This window comes from Vespa velutina, chromosome 23 (assembly GCF_912470025.1).
Source record: "Vespa velutina chromosome 23, iVesVel2.1, whole genome shotgun sequence".
In the NCBI taxonomy this organism is placed as follows: Eukaryota; Metazoa; Arthropoda; class Insecta; order Hymenoptera; family Vespidae; genus Vespa; species Vespa velutina.
The window spans coordinates 148,258-166,884 of NC_062210.1; the positions used below are offsets into that span (position 1 = coordinate 148,258).

Consider the following 18,627-nt stretch of genomic DNA (forward strand, 5'->3'; position numbering starts at 1 on the left):
GTAGAATTCGCGGTCCTTGCGGTGCGTGAGAAGAACCACGGCTACTACTAATAATCGCTTCGTGGAATCCAAGACGGTCGCTTGTCTTACGACGAGACAGCTTCGTGATTCTTGCCCCGCGGCGATGACTACGAACTTATCCTTTTCTCTGTAGAAAAGTAATTAGAATCTGAAGAGGTAAACTTACCGATCTCGTGATCGTTGTAAGTCGTCGTCCGTGACACGACGATTTTACACTGCGTAGGTGTCATAAAATCTTTTTTATTACACGTTCCTTTTAAATATATTTTCATTTAAATCATTCGCGTCTAATTATAAAATCGATCATATTTTTTTTTTTTTTTTTTAATAACTTGATCTACGGATGAAGAATAAATCTTTTGTTTCATACGAATTTTAATATATCACAAGGATAATAATTTTTACGTTAAACTTTTAACTTCGTTCCGTTATTTTCCATCACAAATACAGTTTTATTAACCATACTTATAATTATCATTATTATATTATAGAATTCATAAGCGTTCAAGTGTCCATCCTAACTTTTTAACAGTTCCCTATTTCCTTTTCATTTGCTTTTCATTCAAATTTACTTCTCCTCAGATATTCTTCCTATTTTCTCTTTTATCAGAGACCCAGTTACTCGACAGTTTGTATTATCGTGTAATACAACCGATATAAACATAATAGATAAATAAGTACAAGTGACACGTCCTAAAGAAACGTCAAATTCGAAATATTGACGAAAGTAACATATATGGAAATACAAACAATCTCGTAGGACTGATAGAATTGAATGTTACGAAAGGAAATGAATTGAAATAAATAAAGATTTCAAAGATCGATATCGATAGAAACGGAAAACGTAGAGGAAAGAAAACGGAGAAGAAGTAAAAGTGGCGATAAATGCCACTCGTGCTAACTGAGAACTAAGGCGTATCGACTATTATCCAAACCATCGACTTACTCCGACGAGATTATTAAACGGAGCCGTCGTATTATCGACTTTTTTTTCGGGCCACTGTATTATCGCAAGTATCGCAAGTATCGCATGAACGAGACACGGTATTCATAAATAATACGTTTTAGTTATAGACGATGTAAATTACGTTTAAGCGTAGACAGGGGGTAACTAGGGAAGCACATCATTTTCTCTCCCTCTCTCCCACCAGGTTTTTTTCCTCTAACAAACTTGTACGAGAAAGAGTCCTGTCCAAAGCTACGGGTGTTTCTTTTTCGTGCAAGTAGCCTAAACGAACGGAAAAGAAGATCGGAACTCAGTACGCCGAAAATCTTGGATACGGTCGATCGAACGGAAAGAATTATCGCGATATATTTCATGCTTTAAAGTCGAACGGGATCGGACAAAATCGAGTTGGCCGGCTTGGCTCGGTTCTAGAGGGGCCCCCGTCGCGCATAATAATCCTTCGGAGGGCCACACGAGGAAACCCAGTTTGGCTCCCTCGGACTCCTCTTCGTATGTTCAAGAGAGAGAGAGAGAGAGAGAGACGGAACGAACGTACACATACACTCGTACTCGTTTCACACATTGATGCGCAGAGAAGAGAAGGAGAGGCCGCACAGCTTCGAACACTTCCGTGTTGTACGACTAATGAATCGTCTTCTCTCGTCGAGCCCTTCCACCCCTTACCCCACTTCTTCTTTTTTTCTTCGATTGGCTTCTTCGTCTTCTTTCTCTTCTTCTTCTTCTTTTTTACCTTCGTTTTTTTTCCCCCCTCCTTCTTTCCCTCCGTCGTATTTACCACCCATCGAATCTTTTTCTTTCTTTTTACCACTGACCGATCGAGTCTCCTTTTCCCTCCTTGTCTACCTCCTGCTACGCCATTTATCGAACGTATTCGTACGCTCGAAACGGGCTGACCTTATCGACACCTTCTTCTTCTTCGATCGCGAGCTCCGTGAGCTTATCGAACACGTTCTTGGTTACGATAAGGCCTGATCTTATCGACACCTTTCAAACTTCCTATCTTTTTTTTCTTTTTTTTCTTGTTTTTCTTGTTTTTCTTGGTTTTCTTTTTTCTTTATTTATCAGAGATCTTCCGGTGTACGGTGTAACGCCAACCAATGTGCCACGTGAATTTTGTATGTTTCATCCTCGGGCCTTTCACAGATGGATTTTCATTATTATAAGCTCTTACAACGATATAATTGAATAATATGATTGAATAGGACTTATAACGATAAATTATTGAATAGTCTGATCGAAGAGAACTCTTATATTCTTGTCAAGTGGCGGTTTTATTTCATAATGAATCCGCATAATGAATCCTACTACCTAGAGAATCGAACATGCGTTAACCGCATAAGAAGACGGCATATACAACTTGCATACTATTGGGTTAAAGTGGAAATAGATTTTTATGATGTTCGGTCTCCATTGCGTAGACCGCATATCGATAAATTTCACTTGGAATACGTCCTCTTTCTCTTTCTCACGCACTCGACCATTTTATTTATTGCACGCGGGGTCAAGCAGTTGTTCAACGATATCCCGTATCACCTATGCCGCGAATATATCCATCGCTCGAGAGGTGGTTCTACATTTTATCGTACATTTATCGGCGCTAACGTGTGAAATTGGATACGTAATAAACGTAAGGGGTTCATCCGTAACTTGGCACGAATAGTACTTATAGGAGATCGATCGCGAGAAAGGTCAATTCAACCGGAAACTTCATCATCCCTTTTTAACTTTGAGCTAATCTTTTATGAATGTTAATTCTCTGTAATGTAACGAAACGTTACAACGCGTACACTCGAAAAACTAATACTTTCTATGTAATAACTTATACTATATATTTCATATCGCAATAATTCTCCTTTAATATTAAAAAAAGAAAAAAAAAAAAAATCTTCTGATATTTTCTAAGTAAAAGTTTCGCTCACTGTAATAATAAATTATATTATACGTTCCGTGTTGTATAATTTGTCGTTAAACGGGAACAAAAATAAGTTAGAAATATCTAATTTATTTCGAATAAATTTATTTCGATAGAATTAATCGTTACAAGTATCCTCGCGTGCCTCCAAGCGTTATAACATTATTTTTATCCAAAACTCCAAGAGTCATCTCTGACACGACATATATTCGTCCAATTAATAAGCGAAGATTTTATTATTTAAAAATTACATAATACAACACGTATACGCGTGGTATATCAAAAGCGGAAAAAAATGAAATCAAGATTGGCGAACAATATATTAAAAAATAATCATCAAGAACGATTAATTGTTAATAATATTTATAAATTCGTTAAACAAAATAAAACTTTGAATCGATCGATGACGTTAATATACGCTCAACGATGAAAATGCGTAATGGGGAAGGCAGGTCTACTGAAGCAAGTTCGGGTACCTGTATCTAAATCTTAGATTCCGTGTACGGTTCAGCGAAGTCGACCCCGCTGCCACGATCTTGAGCCATTACTCATAACCATTACCCGTTCGGGTTCGGGTACCGATATTATCCGATGAGGGCTGATACCGCCTTTTAGACGGTTTCTCGCGTGCTCTATGCTTGCTCGTTGTTTATACGTGGGTGTACGTTCAAGGAACACGTTGGTACGGAACAGTAGAGGCTAAGACGATAAGCAAGGACGTGCTTGTGAAACTTCGTGTCGGTCTCTTTGCGCTTAGAAAATTGTACCTACACTTACAGTTAATTTCTAACCACCGTTCCTAATTGTTTTTTAAAATATCTCTAATTTAGTTGTCGAACCATTTCGCTATTATATTATTGTTGATACAAATTATTCCTATTGTCTATACATTTTATTATTAATGCTTATACAGATCTATTAATTAACATATTATTTATTATATTTTAAATTATATCGGATTATTATTAAATTTCTCTGTAGATTATGTTACATTAGTGTGTTCGAACAATTGTCTCCCTCTATATGAACAGTTGTCTGACTAGAGATCAAAGATCTATACTCACTGGAATCGCTTGTGTTGGTTAATAAGTCGACATTGTAAAAAAAATTCCCGCAACCTATGTCGTGCAAAAGTGTTATATTTTTTGGAAACATATACGGTAACAGCTTCCTTTTACCCTGTAGAAAAAGGAAAAGGATCATTCTTTCATAATCTAATAATTTCAAAGATAAATTTTTATAATTAGTATTATTAAAGTTGGCTCTGTTTCTTACCGGTAATATAGGACAGATTTGATCCTCGAGATTGAAAGCTCTTGAAATATGAAATTGTTGGATGTAAGATTCCGATTTGTTAAATTGTTCTTCGAAAAGGAACTTACAGAGTTTCATGGGATTATGGGGCAATGGATATTTCACACCGTCGAACCTTTCTGCCACAAAATTAATCTGCGTTAAATCAAGAAGATAAGAAAAAATGTAATTAAGGCACAAGCAACTGAAATAATACAGTATATTAGACAAAGTTATAATAATAACTTGCATGTATATAATAGATCGATAAAATTATGGAGTATATCGATAATCGAGAAAAAACTTGTTAATTTGTATTATTAAATCGTGATAATACATGTAAAAGTTATTCATACGATATATTTACATGATGTCCGTCCATAGATGTTAAATATCTCAAAACTTGTTAAAGTAAGAAACAAATTTATTAAGAAACATTTGTACCGCTCCGAATGCAAATTCCATGTGAACATTTTTATTTATTTTTACTTGTTTCAATTATGAAGGTCAGTATAGTTTTTTTCTTTTTTTTCTAATTTATATAGTCCGTAATAAAAATTGCTATTACATATCATTTACGAGATAATCGGCATCTTAAGAAGCGAAGTAGTTGCGTTCTCATAACACAATTTAGAAAACAACTTGGAAAACAGATATACGTAATATTTTGAAATCACTGACCTTGAACTCGTCAAAATACACAACTCCTTGATTTGTAAATAGTTTATTTGTATAGCATGAAGCTAGAATTACAGTACAGTATAAATCTGTTGGTCGAAACGTCGTTAAGATATCGATTAACTCGTAAACGATTAAACGGCAATTTTTTACTACGTGTGATTTTCATGTTAAATGACCACTACTATATATAAATATACAAAAGAAAAATTATCCATTTTAAAAGAACTATGTTGACTTTCATGTCTCGGAAAGGTCACGAGTAAAAGAAAAAAAATTTTACATGCACTTCGTAGCTGACTCGGAAATTTCTCTTATTAAACTTTCTCGTAGTTTCAACCAGTCACGAGATATTTGCTCGGACATCTATGGACAGATCTAGCCCCATATAATCTACAAAAATATTTTAAGAGATAGATTAATTTTAAATTATTTAAGAGATAAACAAGCTCGTATTATGTATAATTTCTGCATTTGAAATTTAACTTTTTGCAAATCAAATTCACATTTTCTCTCAAGTCGGCTTTTTCTACAAAATTGCTTTTTTCCTTTTTTCCTTTTTTTTTCTTTTTCTTTTTTTTCTTTTTTTCTTTTTGTAATATTTTGTGTAATAAAAATTATCGACCGATGATATAATGAAATATTTTATGATGATTTATCTGCTCTTATTTATAATATCAAATGGGAAGAAAGTTATGTGACAATTGGCCCGACATGGAACGTGTAATACGTACATAACAAATGAATTTAATTTTGATACATTGCAGTATTGCTGCTGAAATAATTAATTATAATTAATTATAAAGTCAACATTACATCCTTTCCTTATGACTTTCTGTTAACGTGTAATTTGATTATAAAGTTATGAAGTACAAACTCATGTTGATTTTCGATAAATCTTTAATTATTGATTAGATAAGAAATTTTATTTTGAGGGACATTTGTTAAAAATATATTTTCTCGTTGCTTTTATATTTTAGAAATTGAAAGGCAATAATCGGAAAGAAAGAATTTCTTAGAAAAATTTGATTTACAAAAGGTTAAATTTGATTCGCAATAGATTGAATTTGATTGGTGAAAGGGCAAATACGATTTGCAAAAAGGTGAATTTAATTTGGAATGAAAAACCTGTATATCATAATTTTACTTTAGAGTAATACTTACGAGAAGTTCATCCTTCTCCGTAATGGGCTTCTTGATTATCATGTAGGCTTTGCTGTTATTATTAAAACCGATTACTTCTAAGTCGAATAATGAGTTCTCGTATACCGTCACTGTTTCGTCCAAGATTTTTGTTATAGTGTAATTCATGGCCTGTCGATTTGTATTGAATATATTATTGATAGGATATCAATTTGTTCATCGATCGAATGAATATATCGATATCGTTTTATAATAACAAAGTAGGTAGGATATTTATTTATTTATTTACTTATTATGTCAACGTATGTGTGTGTACGTGCGTACATATATCTTTGCGTGACTAATAACTCGTTATCAACTCGTTGAGCGATAAAACGGTCATTGAAAATAGTTTGATAAAAACTTCAAAGCGATTATTACACATTTTATTTTTTAACTTTTGTTAGAAAAAAGAACGAGCGCAAAATCATGAAAATGCCCTTTGCCTTCTTTGTTCCTTTTTCTTGTTTTTATATTTAAAAAAAAAAGGAAAAATATTTGTATATTTTTCACTTTGTTTATCGCAATGAAAATATAAAAATGTTGTAATAAAAAATCATTACAATCAGTACAAGTGCAGATGATTAAGATCGAATTTTAAATGGCATTTAATGAGCTCGTCAAAGAAATACAATTTAATTCGTTAAAAGTAATGAAAAGTAATTTTGAGTAGGTGAACAATTTGAAAATGAGAGAAGAGTAATTACTTACCTCCGTAGTCGTTAGCATGGTAAAAGAAATAATCGCAAATGTCGTAATTAATATCATCTTGTTATATCTTCCAACGATCAAATTGAGAAGAACGAAACTATGAAATAACACTGTGCACGTAACTTGGTAAGAAAACTCGGTAAGCTTGTGCCAAGTCAATAGTCGATGGCGATATGACTTGGCAAGACTCGTAGCAGGAAAAAAGAAAAAAGAAAAGATACATATATCGATATGAGGGTATAATCGAGTTCTTATCCTTCAGTTCGAACTATTTTCGTGACGATGCTTTGTATTACCGAACGATAACGTAATTATCTACCTGCCAGTGCTAGAAATTAATTGGTTAGCGAATACGAAAATCAGCTCATCGGTCAGGAGGCAACGTTCCGTGAAAGATGCAACCATATCTACAAGTTTCGTCGATGTGTGGACGTTGTATTCGCAATCGTGCGTGTATGCGTAAGTGATGTACCGTTATCAGCCCTGATCCGATCGCGAGAAACGTCAAGGAAGAGAACGCAATGATAAATAACATCGCAAGACGTTCTCCTGTTTCCCTCCCTCTCTTTCTCTCTTCTTTTCCTTCTCTCTTTCCTTCCGTCGAGAGACGACGTTTCGGCGTTCTTCAAAGGAAAGTGACGAGCCTGGATAACGGGGCGAACCTCTTCGAAATCTCGTTCATACATACACGTGCGACTGACGATATGCTCCTTGCCTTATTGCCTGTCGTCCTTTAAAATCCGAATCCTTATGCGAATCCGCGAGAATTTTGTCAGCGTACGAGCGCTAATCTTCTCCCAAGCTGTCCCCTTCTACGGTCCGAAGTAGACAACTTACGACACGTCGTAAAGTTTTTAACGCTAATGAACGCGTTGACGGAAGCCTGGATAAAAATAAGCTCGAGGAGCTCACGACGCACGCACGTCTCGTTATTAGCCCTTTCGCTTCTGCAACAACGTTTCTTTGTCAAGTTCCAATGCGAAATCGAGAAAATTTTATTTTAACACATTATTAACGCGAGTTGTTTAGCATCATATTTATCTCTTGCCGCAAGCCTTTGCTAGGGTATTTTGTTAAAATCCAAAGTATTTATATTTTACATATATAAAGAAAAAAAAAGTTTAATTAATTGTAGATGTAGTTTCAATACCGAAGTAAATAACAGTATAAAAGGATATACTTAGGACGTAACTAAGCTAATTTTTGTCTATTTCACGAGTATTAAATTTGCCTTTTATGCCTAAAGAAAGCGTAGAAAATGTAAACGAGGAGAATTCTCCTTGACCAGTATATAATATTTTAAGAAGGATACAAATAAAAACAGATTATTCTCATAGCTCATAGTGCGAGCGTTCTATGATAATTTGCAACGTAGCTCGCAACAGAAGGATCCAGTACTCGTATATAGCCGCCGAATCAAATATACTACTTCGTAGCTTCCAACCGACTACTATTACATCTCCTATTACGCGATGTTTGCCGCGATTTCAAAGGCAATTCGCCACAGCGGGTATCTCGTGGTCCGATAATGGTTCTCGAGGAGGTTTCAGGTTCACTGGAGTATCCGCTCATGACGTGGTGGTGGCCTCGGATAAAGATCTAAGTGGGTACATAGTTCTATACGTACACGTGTATAGTCGTACATCTGTACATATCCATACATATTTCTAGTTTTACAGATTATATATATGTGTGTGTGGGTATGTATACACACACACACACACACACACACATATATATATATATATATATATATATATATATATATGTAGACACGTTGAACAGTACTCTAAGGAAGATCCTTAAATATAAGAAGGTAACGAAGGTAAAGGTTTCTCCGTGACGTCCGCTTCGTTCGGAGCCGTCAGGGGTCAGTGAGCGGCTCCGGTCGGCCAACCCGGCTCTGAATTCTCTCTTCGATCGTTTTCTTCTGCTTCTTCCTCCTCCTCCTCCTTCTTCGTTCCCTTTCTTTCTTTCTCTCTCTCTCTTCACTCGTGCACTTCTTTCCCCGTTTGCGTCGAGCTCTCAACACGTCCCGAACGAATATCCGACTCCGATAAGTCTCGCGCTTGCGATTTATTGCCAAGCTCCAAGAGTCGCAGACTCTTCTTTCTTCCTTTCCCAGTGGTAACTATTAAGCACGGTCCATCGGCGCGGTTGGAGGTTAATCGGAATACAGCATGAATTGCCTGATTCGTCTTGATCTTATATAATACTCATCAGTGAAAACTAAATGCGACGATCCTTATGGATAGATGTAAGAGAATAAATAGAAATCTTTCTATTTACTTGTAAAGATATTTTTTGACAAAAGTTTTATTGGATAAACTCGAATGAAACGAGAAGTCTTTATTGTTTCGTTTAAATCATCCGAAGTTTTGCGTCTCGTCGTAATCAGCGTTATATATCGCAATGATGCGTTAAATGAGTAATGGAAAACGTTTAGCGTTGGAACCGAGTAAATGCAAAACAAAGATAACAAAAGGCGGCTTATAATTGTTCTTTAACGAATAACCATTCGCTTTGAGGAAAGTTATATGTCCATATGCCGTTATCGGTTCTACTTATTCGTTATGAAGTGTAAGTAAAACAATCGAAATATTCGTGCTATGATGTAATTACAAAAACCTTGAGAAAACTTGTCTAAGACATGATAAATATTATTGGCCTTGTTCTTCTATTTTCACTTTCTACGATTAAACAGTGACCGATAAAGATCGGCACGAATTTCTTCAAAAAAGAAGACAAAAAGAAAAATCAAAAAAAGAAATACAAAATTTATAAAAATTAGACGATTGAGAGGATTGAAAAATCATTACCATTAAGACGTCTAAATTTTTCTAATAAGATTTCGGTAACAAATACCACGCGAATACTTGCATGTAACTTATGAAAAAAAAAAAAAAAGCAAATGTTCTATTTCTTCTCCAATCGTTTTTCCGTCCATCTCCATGACAAAAAGACACGGTTTGATAGCGTCGTAACGTTGGTTCTTGTCCGTTTGACCCGACCTCATGAACTTCGCTCCACCCAAAGATCCCCTTGTAGAAGTTCGTGCAAATCGACTCGTGTAAAAGGATCCCACCTTGCCCCTCCTACGTCGGCATCCTCGATCGACGCCACTGATCGCGCGGGAAATGGAGCACCGTTTAGTTCTATATTCAACTTCTTTCGAACCCAGCAACCTAGCTTCGAATCTAAGAGTTTGAACCTAATGCCTGAGCCTAGACTATACAAATAACATCTCCGGTACTCTCTGTGCCACCGATATGTGCCATACGTCTCTGCCATAGAGGATACGCCTTTTGTATTGTATTTCTAACATTAGAAACTCCACGACGTAAGGATGATTAATTAACCCTGTCTTACTCTTAATTCAGCATCTATTCTAAAATTATTTTCATTTCAACAGAAATGACAAGATTATTATCGATTGGCAGATTATTTTGTTGCTATTTATAATGTCGATTTACATTGTTTTAAATACATTATTCAGATTGCAAGCGTAAGTAACTAAGTCATACATTTATAATAAAATCATACATTTTCATTCGATGAAAGAAAGAAAGAAAGAAAGAAAGAAGGAAAGAATTTGGCACGTTTCATTGGTCACGAAATCATCAATCAGTGTACACATGCTACACGATAAGTTAATAGTACATGTTCATAAATCAATTTAATTAAGGGATCAATGAATAGGGTCCTGACAAATATCGATCTGAATAACAACAATAATAACGAGAAGGTAAGAGTAAACCTGGTTGGTAGCTACGATCAGTCTAAAGACTCAGTTTAAATGTTTCGAATAACAGGCAATAAGAGATGATAGGGGGTCGTACGAAAGGGTTGGAACGAGATGTTATTAAGTTCTACACTGGTATATAATTCGTCGAATGTACTGAGCACTGTACTATGGCGTTTCCGGTTTGACCTCGAACCGAGGTCATAGCGTAATTCTACCTAAATAAACGACTAGACTGTAATCTAAGATCGAGCCCTTTCTTCCTATCCCATTTGACTTCTACGTCAGTCCTTCGTGTCTGACGTATAATTTCGTTGAAAAGTTCGATCCTTTGTAAGCTTTTCGAAAGAATAATTAACATCCCTTTTGGGCTTATTTCTTCAAACGTTTATAACTTTCGTCGTTCTTTTAAACACGCTTCTTTCGATGGAGCTCGTCTGTTCTTTGAACCTGCGGTCCGTAAAACCGTTCGAACCGTTTGAAACGTTCACACGTAACAATTGTCAGGTATCCATTAATCTCAATTACGTACAGTTGACAATATAATTTCTACGGATCAATTTATCAAGCACAACTTGGTATCCCAGTAAGATTTTGAAAGACACGATTCTTATTTTGTATTCAACCTGATCTTAGAAATGTTATTTCTAAGGAGGTGGAACGCATGATAATACACGGTAAAGGATCGTGAGCACGATGCAAAGGAGAAAATCTTCAGGACGGCGGTGACAACGGCATTGCGCCGTGTGAATGCAGAACGATCGAACCGTCGTTATTTTGGCCGTCGTTATTGTTCGCACACGTGCTCCCAAAGTTTCACTTCGTTCGTTCGTGCTGTATCTTCTTCGATATTTTTGCTGGCACCGAACAAACAGCCTGGAGCTTTCAGAATCGTGTTCATTGGGATCACCATGATGATCATAAGCATCACGATCGTGTTCGAAACTATCCTAGGAATACATTGCGAAACGTGAGCTTCGCTTTTGTTCGAGTACCCACACGTCATCCCCTTTAATCGGCGTGGTACACGTTCAAGATCCTCCTTCTTTATTATTCGTCGTTTCGAATAGGTAAAGCGCGAATAGCCAAAGTACACGTACACGTCCAACATTCTAGAGTTCCAGTGACCTGGAAGCGAGAAAACGTAATGAATATTTTATAAGAGAGCAGATATCTAGCCTCCGTTCGGATACTGCGGCTCTTACAAAGTCAGTTGGCGTTTACCATTGCGGATTTTGCATCCGCAAGCATAATCCTGTCACAGCCTCCGGCAAGACGTTTATTCTGCCATTCGATCGTTAAAGCCGAATTAATTCACTGCCAACGATTTGCATGATGCTTTTTAACCAAACTATTCAGATACGCCTTCCTTCGGCTATACTCGATTTATGCGATAAAAGTAAGAACGATGTTCGACTATCATCTATTGGTATTGAGTTGAAGGAAAACGAAATATACGAAAACGATCTCAAGCGCTATCGTTTGAGCGCGGTCTCGTCGCGCGAGAATAAAAGATACCAAGGCTTAAAGTGCATTAATTTATCGGCAGACCGTGTCAATAATTAAGGACCAAACATTATTTTCTCTCTTTCTCTCGCGGCGGTCCGCGTGAAGGCCAGATAAGAGTTCCACCCTCGAGTTACAGGATGACTCACCATAAGAGAAAGAAAAGACGAAGACCAAGAAAAGAAGAAGACCAAGAAGAAGAAGAAGAAGAAGAGGAAGAAGAAAAATAAGAAGAGAAAAGATGGCGTCGGGTGTCTTTGGCGATAGCCAAAGCGTGGTGGCAGCTGTTCGACGAGCTTATCTTTGGTCGTGAGCCGATCGAAGAGTAAGAGGAGTCTTTCGTGCCACTGCAAAGACGAGAACGAGCGGGACTTAAACGTCAAATCGTAAGCATCGGTGCCGATCTACTCGGTGTTGTTGTTGCGTTACGCTGGGATACACTCGTCGTTGTTGTCGTCGTAGAACGCCTGAAGACTCAATCTCTCTGCGTTGGTTAAAGAATCACCACTAGCACCGTCATAGTCGACATGTATGTATATATGCGTGCGCGCGCGCGCGCGCGTGTGTATATATATATATATATATATATATATACATAGTGGGAGACAACACGTAAACAAGCACGTACGTACTTGGGTAATCGCGTTCGCGCAAAAGCACCAGCGTGATCGGTACGTATTTCATGGTTTACGGTCGGGATCATTTCAATCGAACATTATCGAGCCGGAGAAACCATAACGAGCCCACGTAGAGTTAGCTACGGTTGCCCCGTAGCAAGCTGCACGGCAATCAGTGAAACGAGCGATGCAAGCTTGCGCGCGCGCGGGCCCTTACGTATATGCACGTGTTTATTTTTTTTCCTTTCTTTCCTTTTCTTCCCCTTTTCTTTTCTTCTCTTTTCTTTTCTTTTCTTTCTTTTTCTTTTTTTATCATTATATAGGTATGTACCTATGTGTAATGCGGTGTATTATGTAGGTATACGTGTGCGTAGGTGCGATATATATATATATATAATTGTAGTGGTACGTAGAGGTATATAAACGGTGAAGCACGCTCTCTGTGCCATAAAAGAAAAAAAAGGACACGTATGTTTATATCTCGTCGCTGGCCGCGTCCCCTTGCCAGGCTTCCCTTCGAGGCCCCCGGCAATACGTTAAATCTACGTGTTCGTACTCTTGTACTTTCGAAAGCTTCTCCCTCGTTTCGCCGCCTTTCTACAGGGTGCTCTTTTCCAAATGGATACGTGAGAAATTTTCTCACGAGAGGATTACTGAAAACACGCTTATAATATCTTATTATAATATAATATATAATATCTTATATATTAATAAAAAATATAATAATAATAGCTATATCCTCTTTTTTCATTTAAATTTTGCGATATATATCGATCTATATGAAATGTGATTTGTTTTCAAAGAGAATTATAATGAATACATTTGGAGTATATGAGGAATATAATGAAATTAATTTTTGCGACATGATTAATCAATGATTTATTACTTATATATCAATGATTAATTACTTTAAAGAAAGTTTATTCAAATGGATTACTTGAATTAAATTTACATATTGTAAATTAAGTAGTTCACAATTAAATAAATTCTTTGAAGTATACAATAAAGATTTTCTAACTTTAACCATTATTGAAAATATTATTTTTTAATATTCGTAAATATTTCATTTCTTTAATCCATACCATACTTTTCCTTTCGTCATTATGTTTCCGATTCGTTCAAGACTGTTATGTTACATCGGATACATTATCTACCTTATGCTATTTTCCTTTCCATGTACTATCCTATACGAGCTTGTGTACTATCAAAAGGAATATACGTTCTTCGCGTGTATTGTCCTACGATAACGTTTGCACAGTATTCCATGCTACAGCGAGCGAATGCATACCTTCCTAGATAGGTTCCTCCCTTTGTGCGTATACAAGCTACACGCTTAACATAACTACATATCGTAACGTCTGGCAGCGATTTCGATGCACTCTTTATCGTCTACTCGCACGACACCGAGAAATTACGCGTTATGGCGAAGCTTTAAGCTAAGAAAACTTCGTCTACCGTGTACTTCATATTCTTGGAAAGGGTACGAGTCTTATACGAAAGGTTCCACCCTCGGAAATGTCGATTGCCTTTCTCAATGAACACGAAATATGGCCGATAAAATCTCCAAATGGTTACGTAGATTATCGTTTAATTTACCATCCACACCAGTACAATATCCTTAAGAACTTACAACTACCATCGAGCAATATCGCTCGCGATATTGGAAAAATTCATCTTTGAATATTTTTCGAACGCGAAATTCTACGTTAGATCTGTGTAAACATATCCAAGAGTAACACTTTCCAACTAATTTCAAAGGAATGTCCGATCTAGTTTTCACCACTTTTCTTTGACCTTGTTCTACTTGAATTTCAGTAGGTGAAAAGGTTTAACGAGCAATTGTATTAAGAAAAAATATACTTATAGAAAGAGGATTACATGTTGACGTTACTTTCGTTTAAATTTTACTATAAGCTTGTTTGCCATATTCAATGAAGAAAAATACATTCGATATGCATACACACACACACATATATATATACACATATCTTTGACATATATCTGCCGATATCTATCTAATCTTACACGAGATCGATACGAATATAAATATATATCTTCGATTTCTATCTTGGATATATATATATATATATATATGTATATATATATGTATATATGTATGCACGTATAGATACATATATATCTGCAAATAGCGTATGTAAGTTTAAAGCAGAGTTCGATTCTTAGTAGCAATACAATAGGTTTTAATGGATACATCGATGGGATTTTAAGCGTCATTATCATTCGATTTTATGGCTTACGAAAAGGAATGAAATTCAGGCGTTGCGTATAGTGGAGCGTCGATTCCCACACCCTTATTCATTTCGCATAAATTGTTCTTCCGATCGTAAGGAGAATTCCGAACGTTGTACGTCGTAATGGACGTGGTATGCTCACGGAGTATTTCCCTTCGTTTTACTCTTTCAAATTTACTTAAATTGTTATTCTTGTTATTACTAAAATGCGCCTGTTTCCTTTGAACGTAACTATCCTGATTAACCCAATGCATCGAGAGTTTTTCGAAATTTTAATCGACTATCGCGCGATTTTTTAAATATATAATAACAGAATGTCCGATATAAATTTTATCCAATAAAACTTTTCCTTCGAAATCATTAGAAATCATCCTTTCCGATCATGGCTGACGATTATACACGACGATCGTTTCTATCAAAGAAAACGTTGGTATTCACGAATAATATGCAAATAGATAAATTTTCGCTGTTATACGTTCTTCTCTTAATTGCTAAAGAAAAGTCGTCGAACTCTTCTAACCAACGTAGGAAGGTTGTAGGAGTACGAGATTCATGCTTTCCCTCGTTAGCATACTGGTATCCTAACGATCGCAATCCAATCAACGCTTTATATTAAATCACATAGCTCGCACGAACTTTTAATATTTCGAGGAAAAACTCTTTAACGTTGGGAGTTGAATCGATATGAAACTTCGTTATCGTATTCGATATTTTACCGTATGAGAACAGAAACGTACGAATGATTTTCTACGATAATGGAGACGCGTTCCATCCAGAAATTATCCTTCGCGTGCCTCCTGTAACACAGGCGAATCTGAGAAATTCCATGCGGTATTGAACGGACGAAATCGTGTTCTTGCAACAACTTCTGGAACGCGAAGAAGATTATAATCTGGCGGATTGGTTTGCAAGTAACTTGGTCAATGAGTACGTCAAACGGCTATAATTTTCCTAACTTCGTAAGCGCTAAACGTAAGCTTGAAACGAAGAAGAAGAGGAGGAGAAAAAAAAGATCAACATTTGCACGTCTTATCGCGGTCGAGAAAGATCGGAAGCGTTAAGATTGTGCTTTATACGCGTGCGACCCCGACTGTGTAATTATAGGACGCAGGCGATAAGAGAAGGCCTGCGGATTCATAGTTTGACAGTAAATGTATGCACGCCCACTTTATGTTTCTCTCTCATTCTCTCTTTTTCTCTTTCTGTTTCTTCTCTTATAACATATAAACGTTAAAACGCATACCGGTAAGGAGGTCGGTGTACTTATGCTACATCGAAACAAGCAAAATTCTTTATTAGCATAAGTCGATATATTAAGTCTAGTAAAAAATTTTCTTTGTCCAAGGTGGTTGAAATAAACGGAACTTATTAATGTTTAATCTATACATTTTTAATTTCATTAACAGCTTCCTCCCATCTGCGAACGGAAGTCTCTGAATTCCTTTCCGGTAAAATAATTCGAACATGGAAACTAGAAACTCATTCAATCTGCATTTGAACTTGTTGATAGGCATAACGTTAGAAAATTATTTTCGATTGGTCGATCGGTCTAGAGAGTCTTAAATATATATATATATATAAGAAATATCATCAACATTACCAAATCAAAAATGTTTATTTAATATCATATGGATGGCATCGACATGCGTCGAATGAATATAAGAAAAAAAATATTATCTTTATGATCATCTCACCTAAAATTACGTTATCTATGATCGCTTATCCCCACGCATAATACTCTATATCATAATTCTCTTATTTATAATAAAGCACTTCTTCTCGGTAATGTATGATCGAAAAAACCATTCAAAAGCTGACAAAGCAATAATCTTTTTCCAAGCTCGAAGCATAACCCGTAATTTATTCGTTATACTTGTCCAACATCGAATAACGATATAACTAGCATAAGTTAATCGCTCTGGCATCGTTAATTGGAGATTAATTCATCGCAAGAAAGAGAAGCGGTTAAGCGTTGATAGTTAAAAGGAAGATCATAAGTTGCGATTTGACGAGCCGACCGGCGCGTGGTAAAGCGAACATATAACATAGCTAGGGTATGCATACGTATTACGAGCTGGATATGTGTAATGAGGTAAGAAGAAGGAGTGCAAAGGGAAAGCAAAGAGAGGAAAGGAATGGAGAACTACTACCGAGAAGTAAAAGAAGACGAAGAAGAAAGAAGGGGGAGGAGGAGGTGGAGATGGTGGATGAGAAGGAAGGCAGACAATAGTAACCAAGGACAGGCGGTATTCAAATGCGATCGCCACTGCCATTGGTTTGCGCAGAGAGAAACATTTTTACAGACTATCATGGTTGCAGGACAAGCGTCATTTTTTCTTTCTCTTTTGCTTTCTCTCTTGCTCTCTCTTCTCCCTCTTGCGTATCTCTTCCACTGTCTGTTTTTCTTTTTTAAGACCTTCTTTGGATTCTCCCGCGCAAAAGAGAAATGAACTTTTAGGCCGTACATCAGAGAGCTTTACTACTCATTGTCAGGAAATATAGTGGTAGGTGCGGTGACGTGCGAACATAAGTCCTTCCGACGGTAACTCCTTAAGAAGGGAGTCTTGTGTTCATTCGAATGATCTCAACGAACGTGTAGCGATTCTCTTCCTTAAGCCTTCGGAAGGGAAGCTTTTAAAGCAATCTCATGTCGCATGTTCCACGATCTTCTTAAGAACTTACATACCATGGATTCGTATCTAAATTAACAGGAGTAATGGACCGATAAAAATGAGATAGCAATTAATGGAGCGGCGTAATTCGTTTTTATAGATCGGAATCGTTCATGCAGAGTAATCGGTCTTTAGAAATATTCCCGCGGTATGTATGTATATTCATGAAAATATCTCTCCCCAATGATCGTTACGAGAGAAAATATCAAAGGCGATGTCCGCACTTTCGTCCATTAACACTTTCCTGCGAGCACAGCACCAGCTCTTAAATATTAAGAAGTAGTTATTCAGTAAAGTGTTAAAAGCGTTCTCAAGATCATATACATATTTACATATATATATATATCATATACATATATATATATATATATATATATATGTGTGTGTGTATATTTAAATATAAATACATTATATATATATATATATATGTATATATATGTATATATGTATATATGTATATATGTATATATGTATATATATATATGTATATACGTGTGTGTGTGTGTATATTGATATGGTAAAATAATCTTTAACTAGATCAAGCATTATTAAATGTAATGCCTATCTATTTAACTTTTTTTTTGTCCTTCATTACTAACCGCTAATTACCAACGAGAGCTAATGTAAACAGCGTACCACTGGAGCTCGGTACGATGATTAACGCGTTAATGACGCTTAATAACAGAGTCTCGATGGTAAAGAGTATCCATTAGAATATCATTCTGTTCAGTTCCCTTCTATCTCGTTATTAAAGTAAGCGCGTGCTTCTCTCAGCAGTATTCCATATCATCTTTATCTCTTTTTGGAGGTATCATAGACTAATCAGGAGATCGACCTGGATTCACCAGAATCAGATCGATTTTTTTTTTTACGTGATAAACGAACGAGAGATCGAGCGCAAGGCTATCATGGTCCGTTCACATTCCACCGAAACGATCCAGTCGATCGAAGATATCCGGTGCCTTGTTGGGATCATTAGCGTGAGATCGTGTGACGTAACGAGCCAATCAGTGTCCCAACCGGTGGAGTAATGACCGTGTAGCGAGAGGTATTAGCGTCGTGGATGGACGGGCG

At 36.4% G+C, this 18,627-nt stretch overlaps 2 protein-coding genes across 2 annotated transcripts in view; one reads left to right on the forward strand and one right to left on the reverse strand.

Moving 5' to 3' along the window:
* The window catches only part of LOC124956726, a 214,765-nt gene that overhangs the window by 2,268 nt on the left and 193,870 nt on the right, over window positions 1–18,627 (forward strand). The window lies entirely within an intron of this gene.
* On the reverse strand, window positions 1,988–6,955 carry LOC124956727. Its single transcript, XM_047512909.1, has 4 exons — window positions 6,765–6,955; window positions 6,036–6,185; window positions 4,176–4,349; window positions 1,988–4,079 (listed from the first exon to the last, which is right to left on the reverse strand). Exons 1-4 carry the CDS (start codon window positions 6,819–6,821, stop codon window positions 3,888–3,890), a joined length of 573 nt encoding a protein of 190 aa, XP_047368865.1. The 5' UTR covers window positions 6,822–6,955; the 3' UTR covers window positions 1,988–3,887.

Bases quoted from the DNA above. Each gene is read 5' to 3' on its own strand.
- LOC124956727 (XM_047512909.1), bottom strand. From the start codon at position 6,821: ATGATATTAATTACGACATTTGCGATTATTTCTTTTACCATGCTAACG. The intron at 6,186-6,764 runs GTAAGTAATTAC...ACAAATCGACAG, and splicing joins CCATGCTAACGACTACGGAG to GCCATGAATTACACTATAAC. The intron at 4,080-4,175 runs GTAAGAAACAGA...CTTTTTCTACAG, and splicing joins AAATCTGTCCTATATTACCG to GGTAAAAGGAAGCTGTTACC.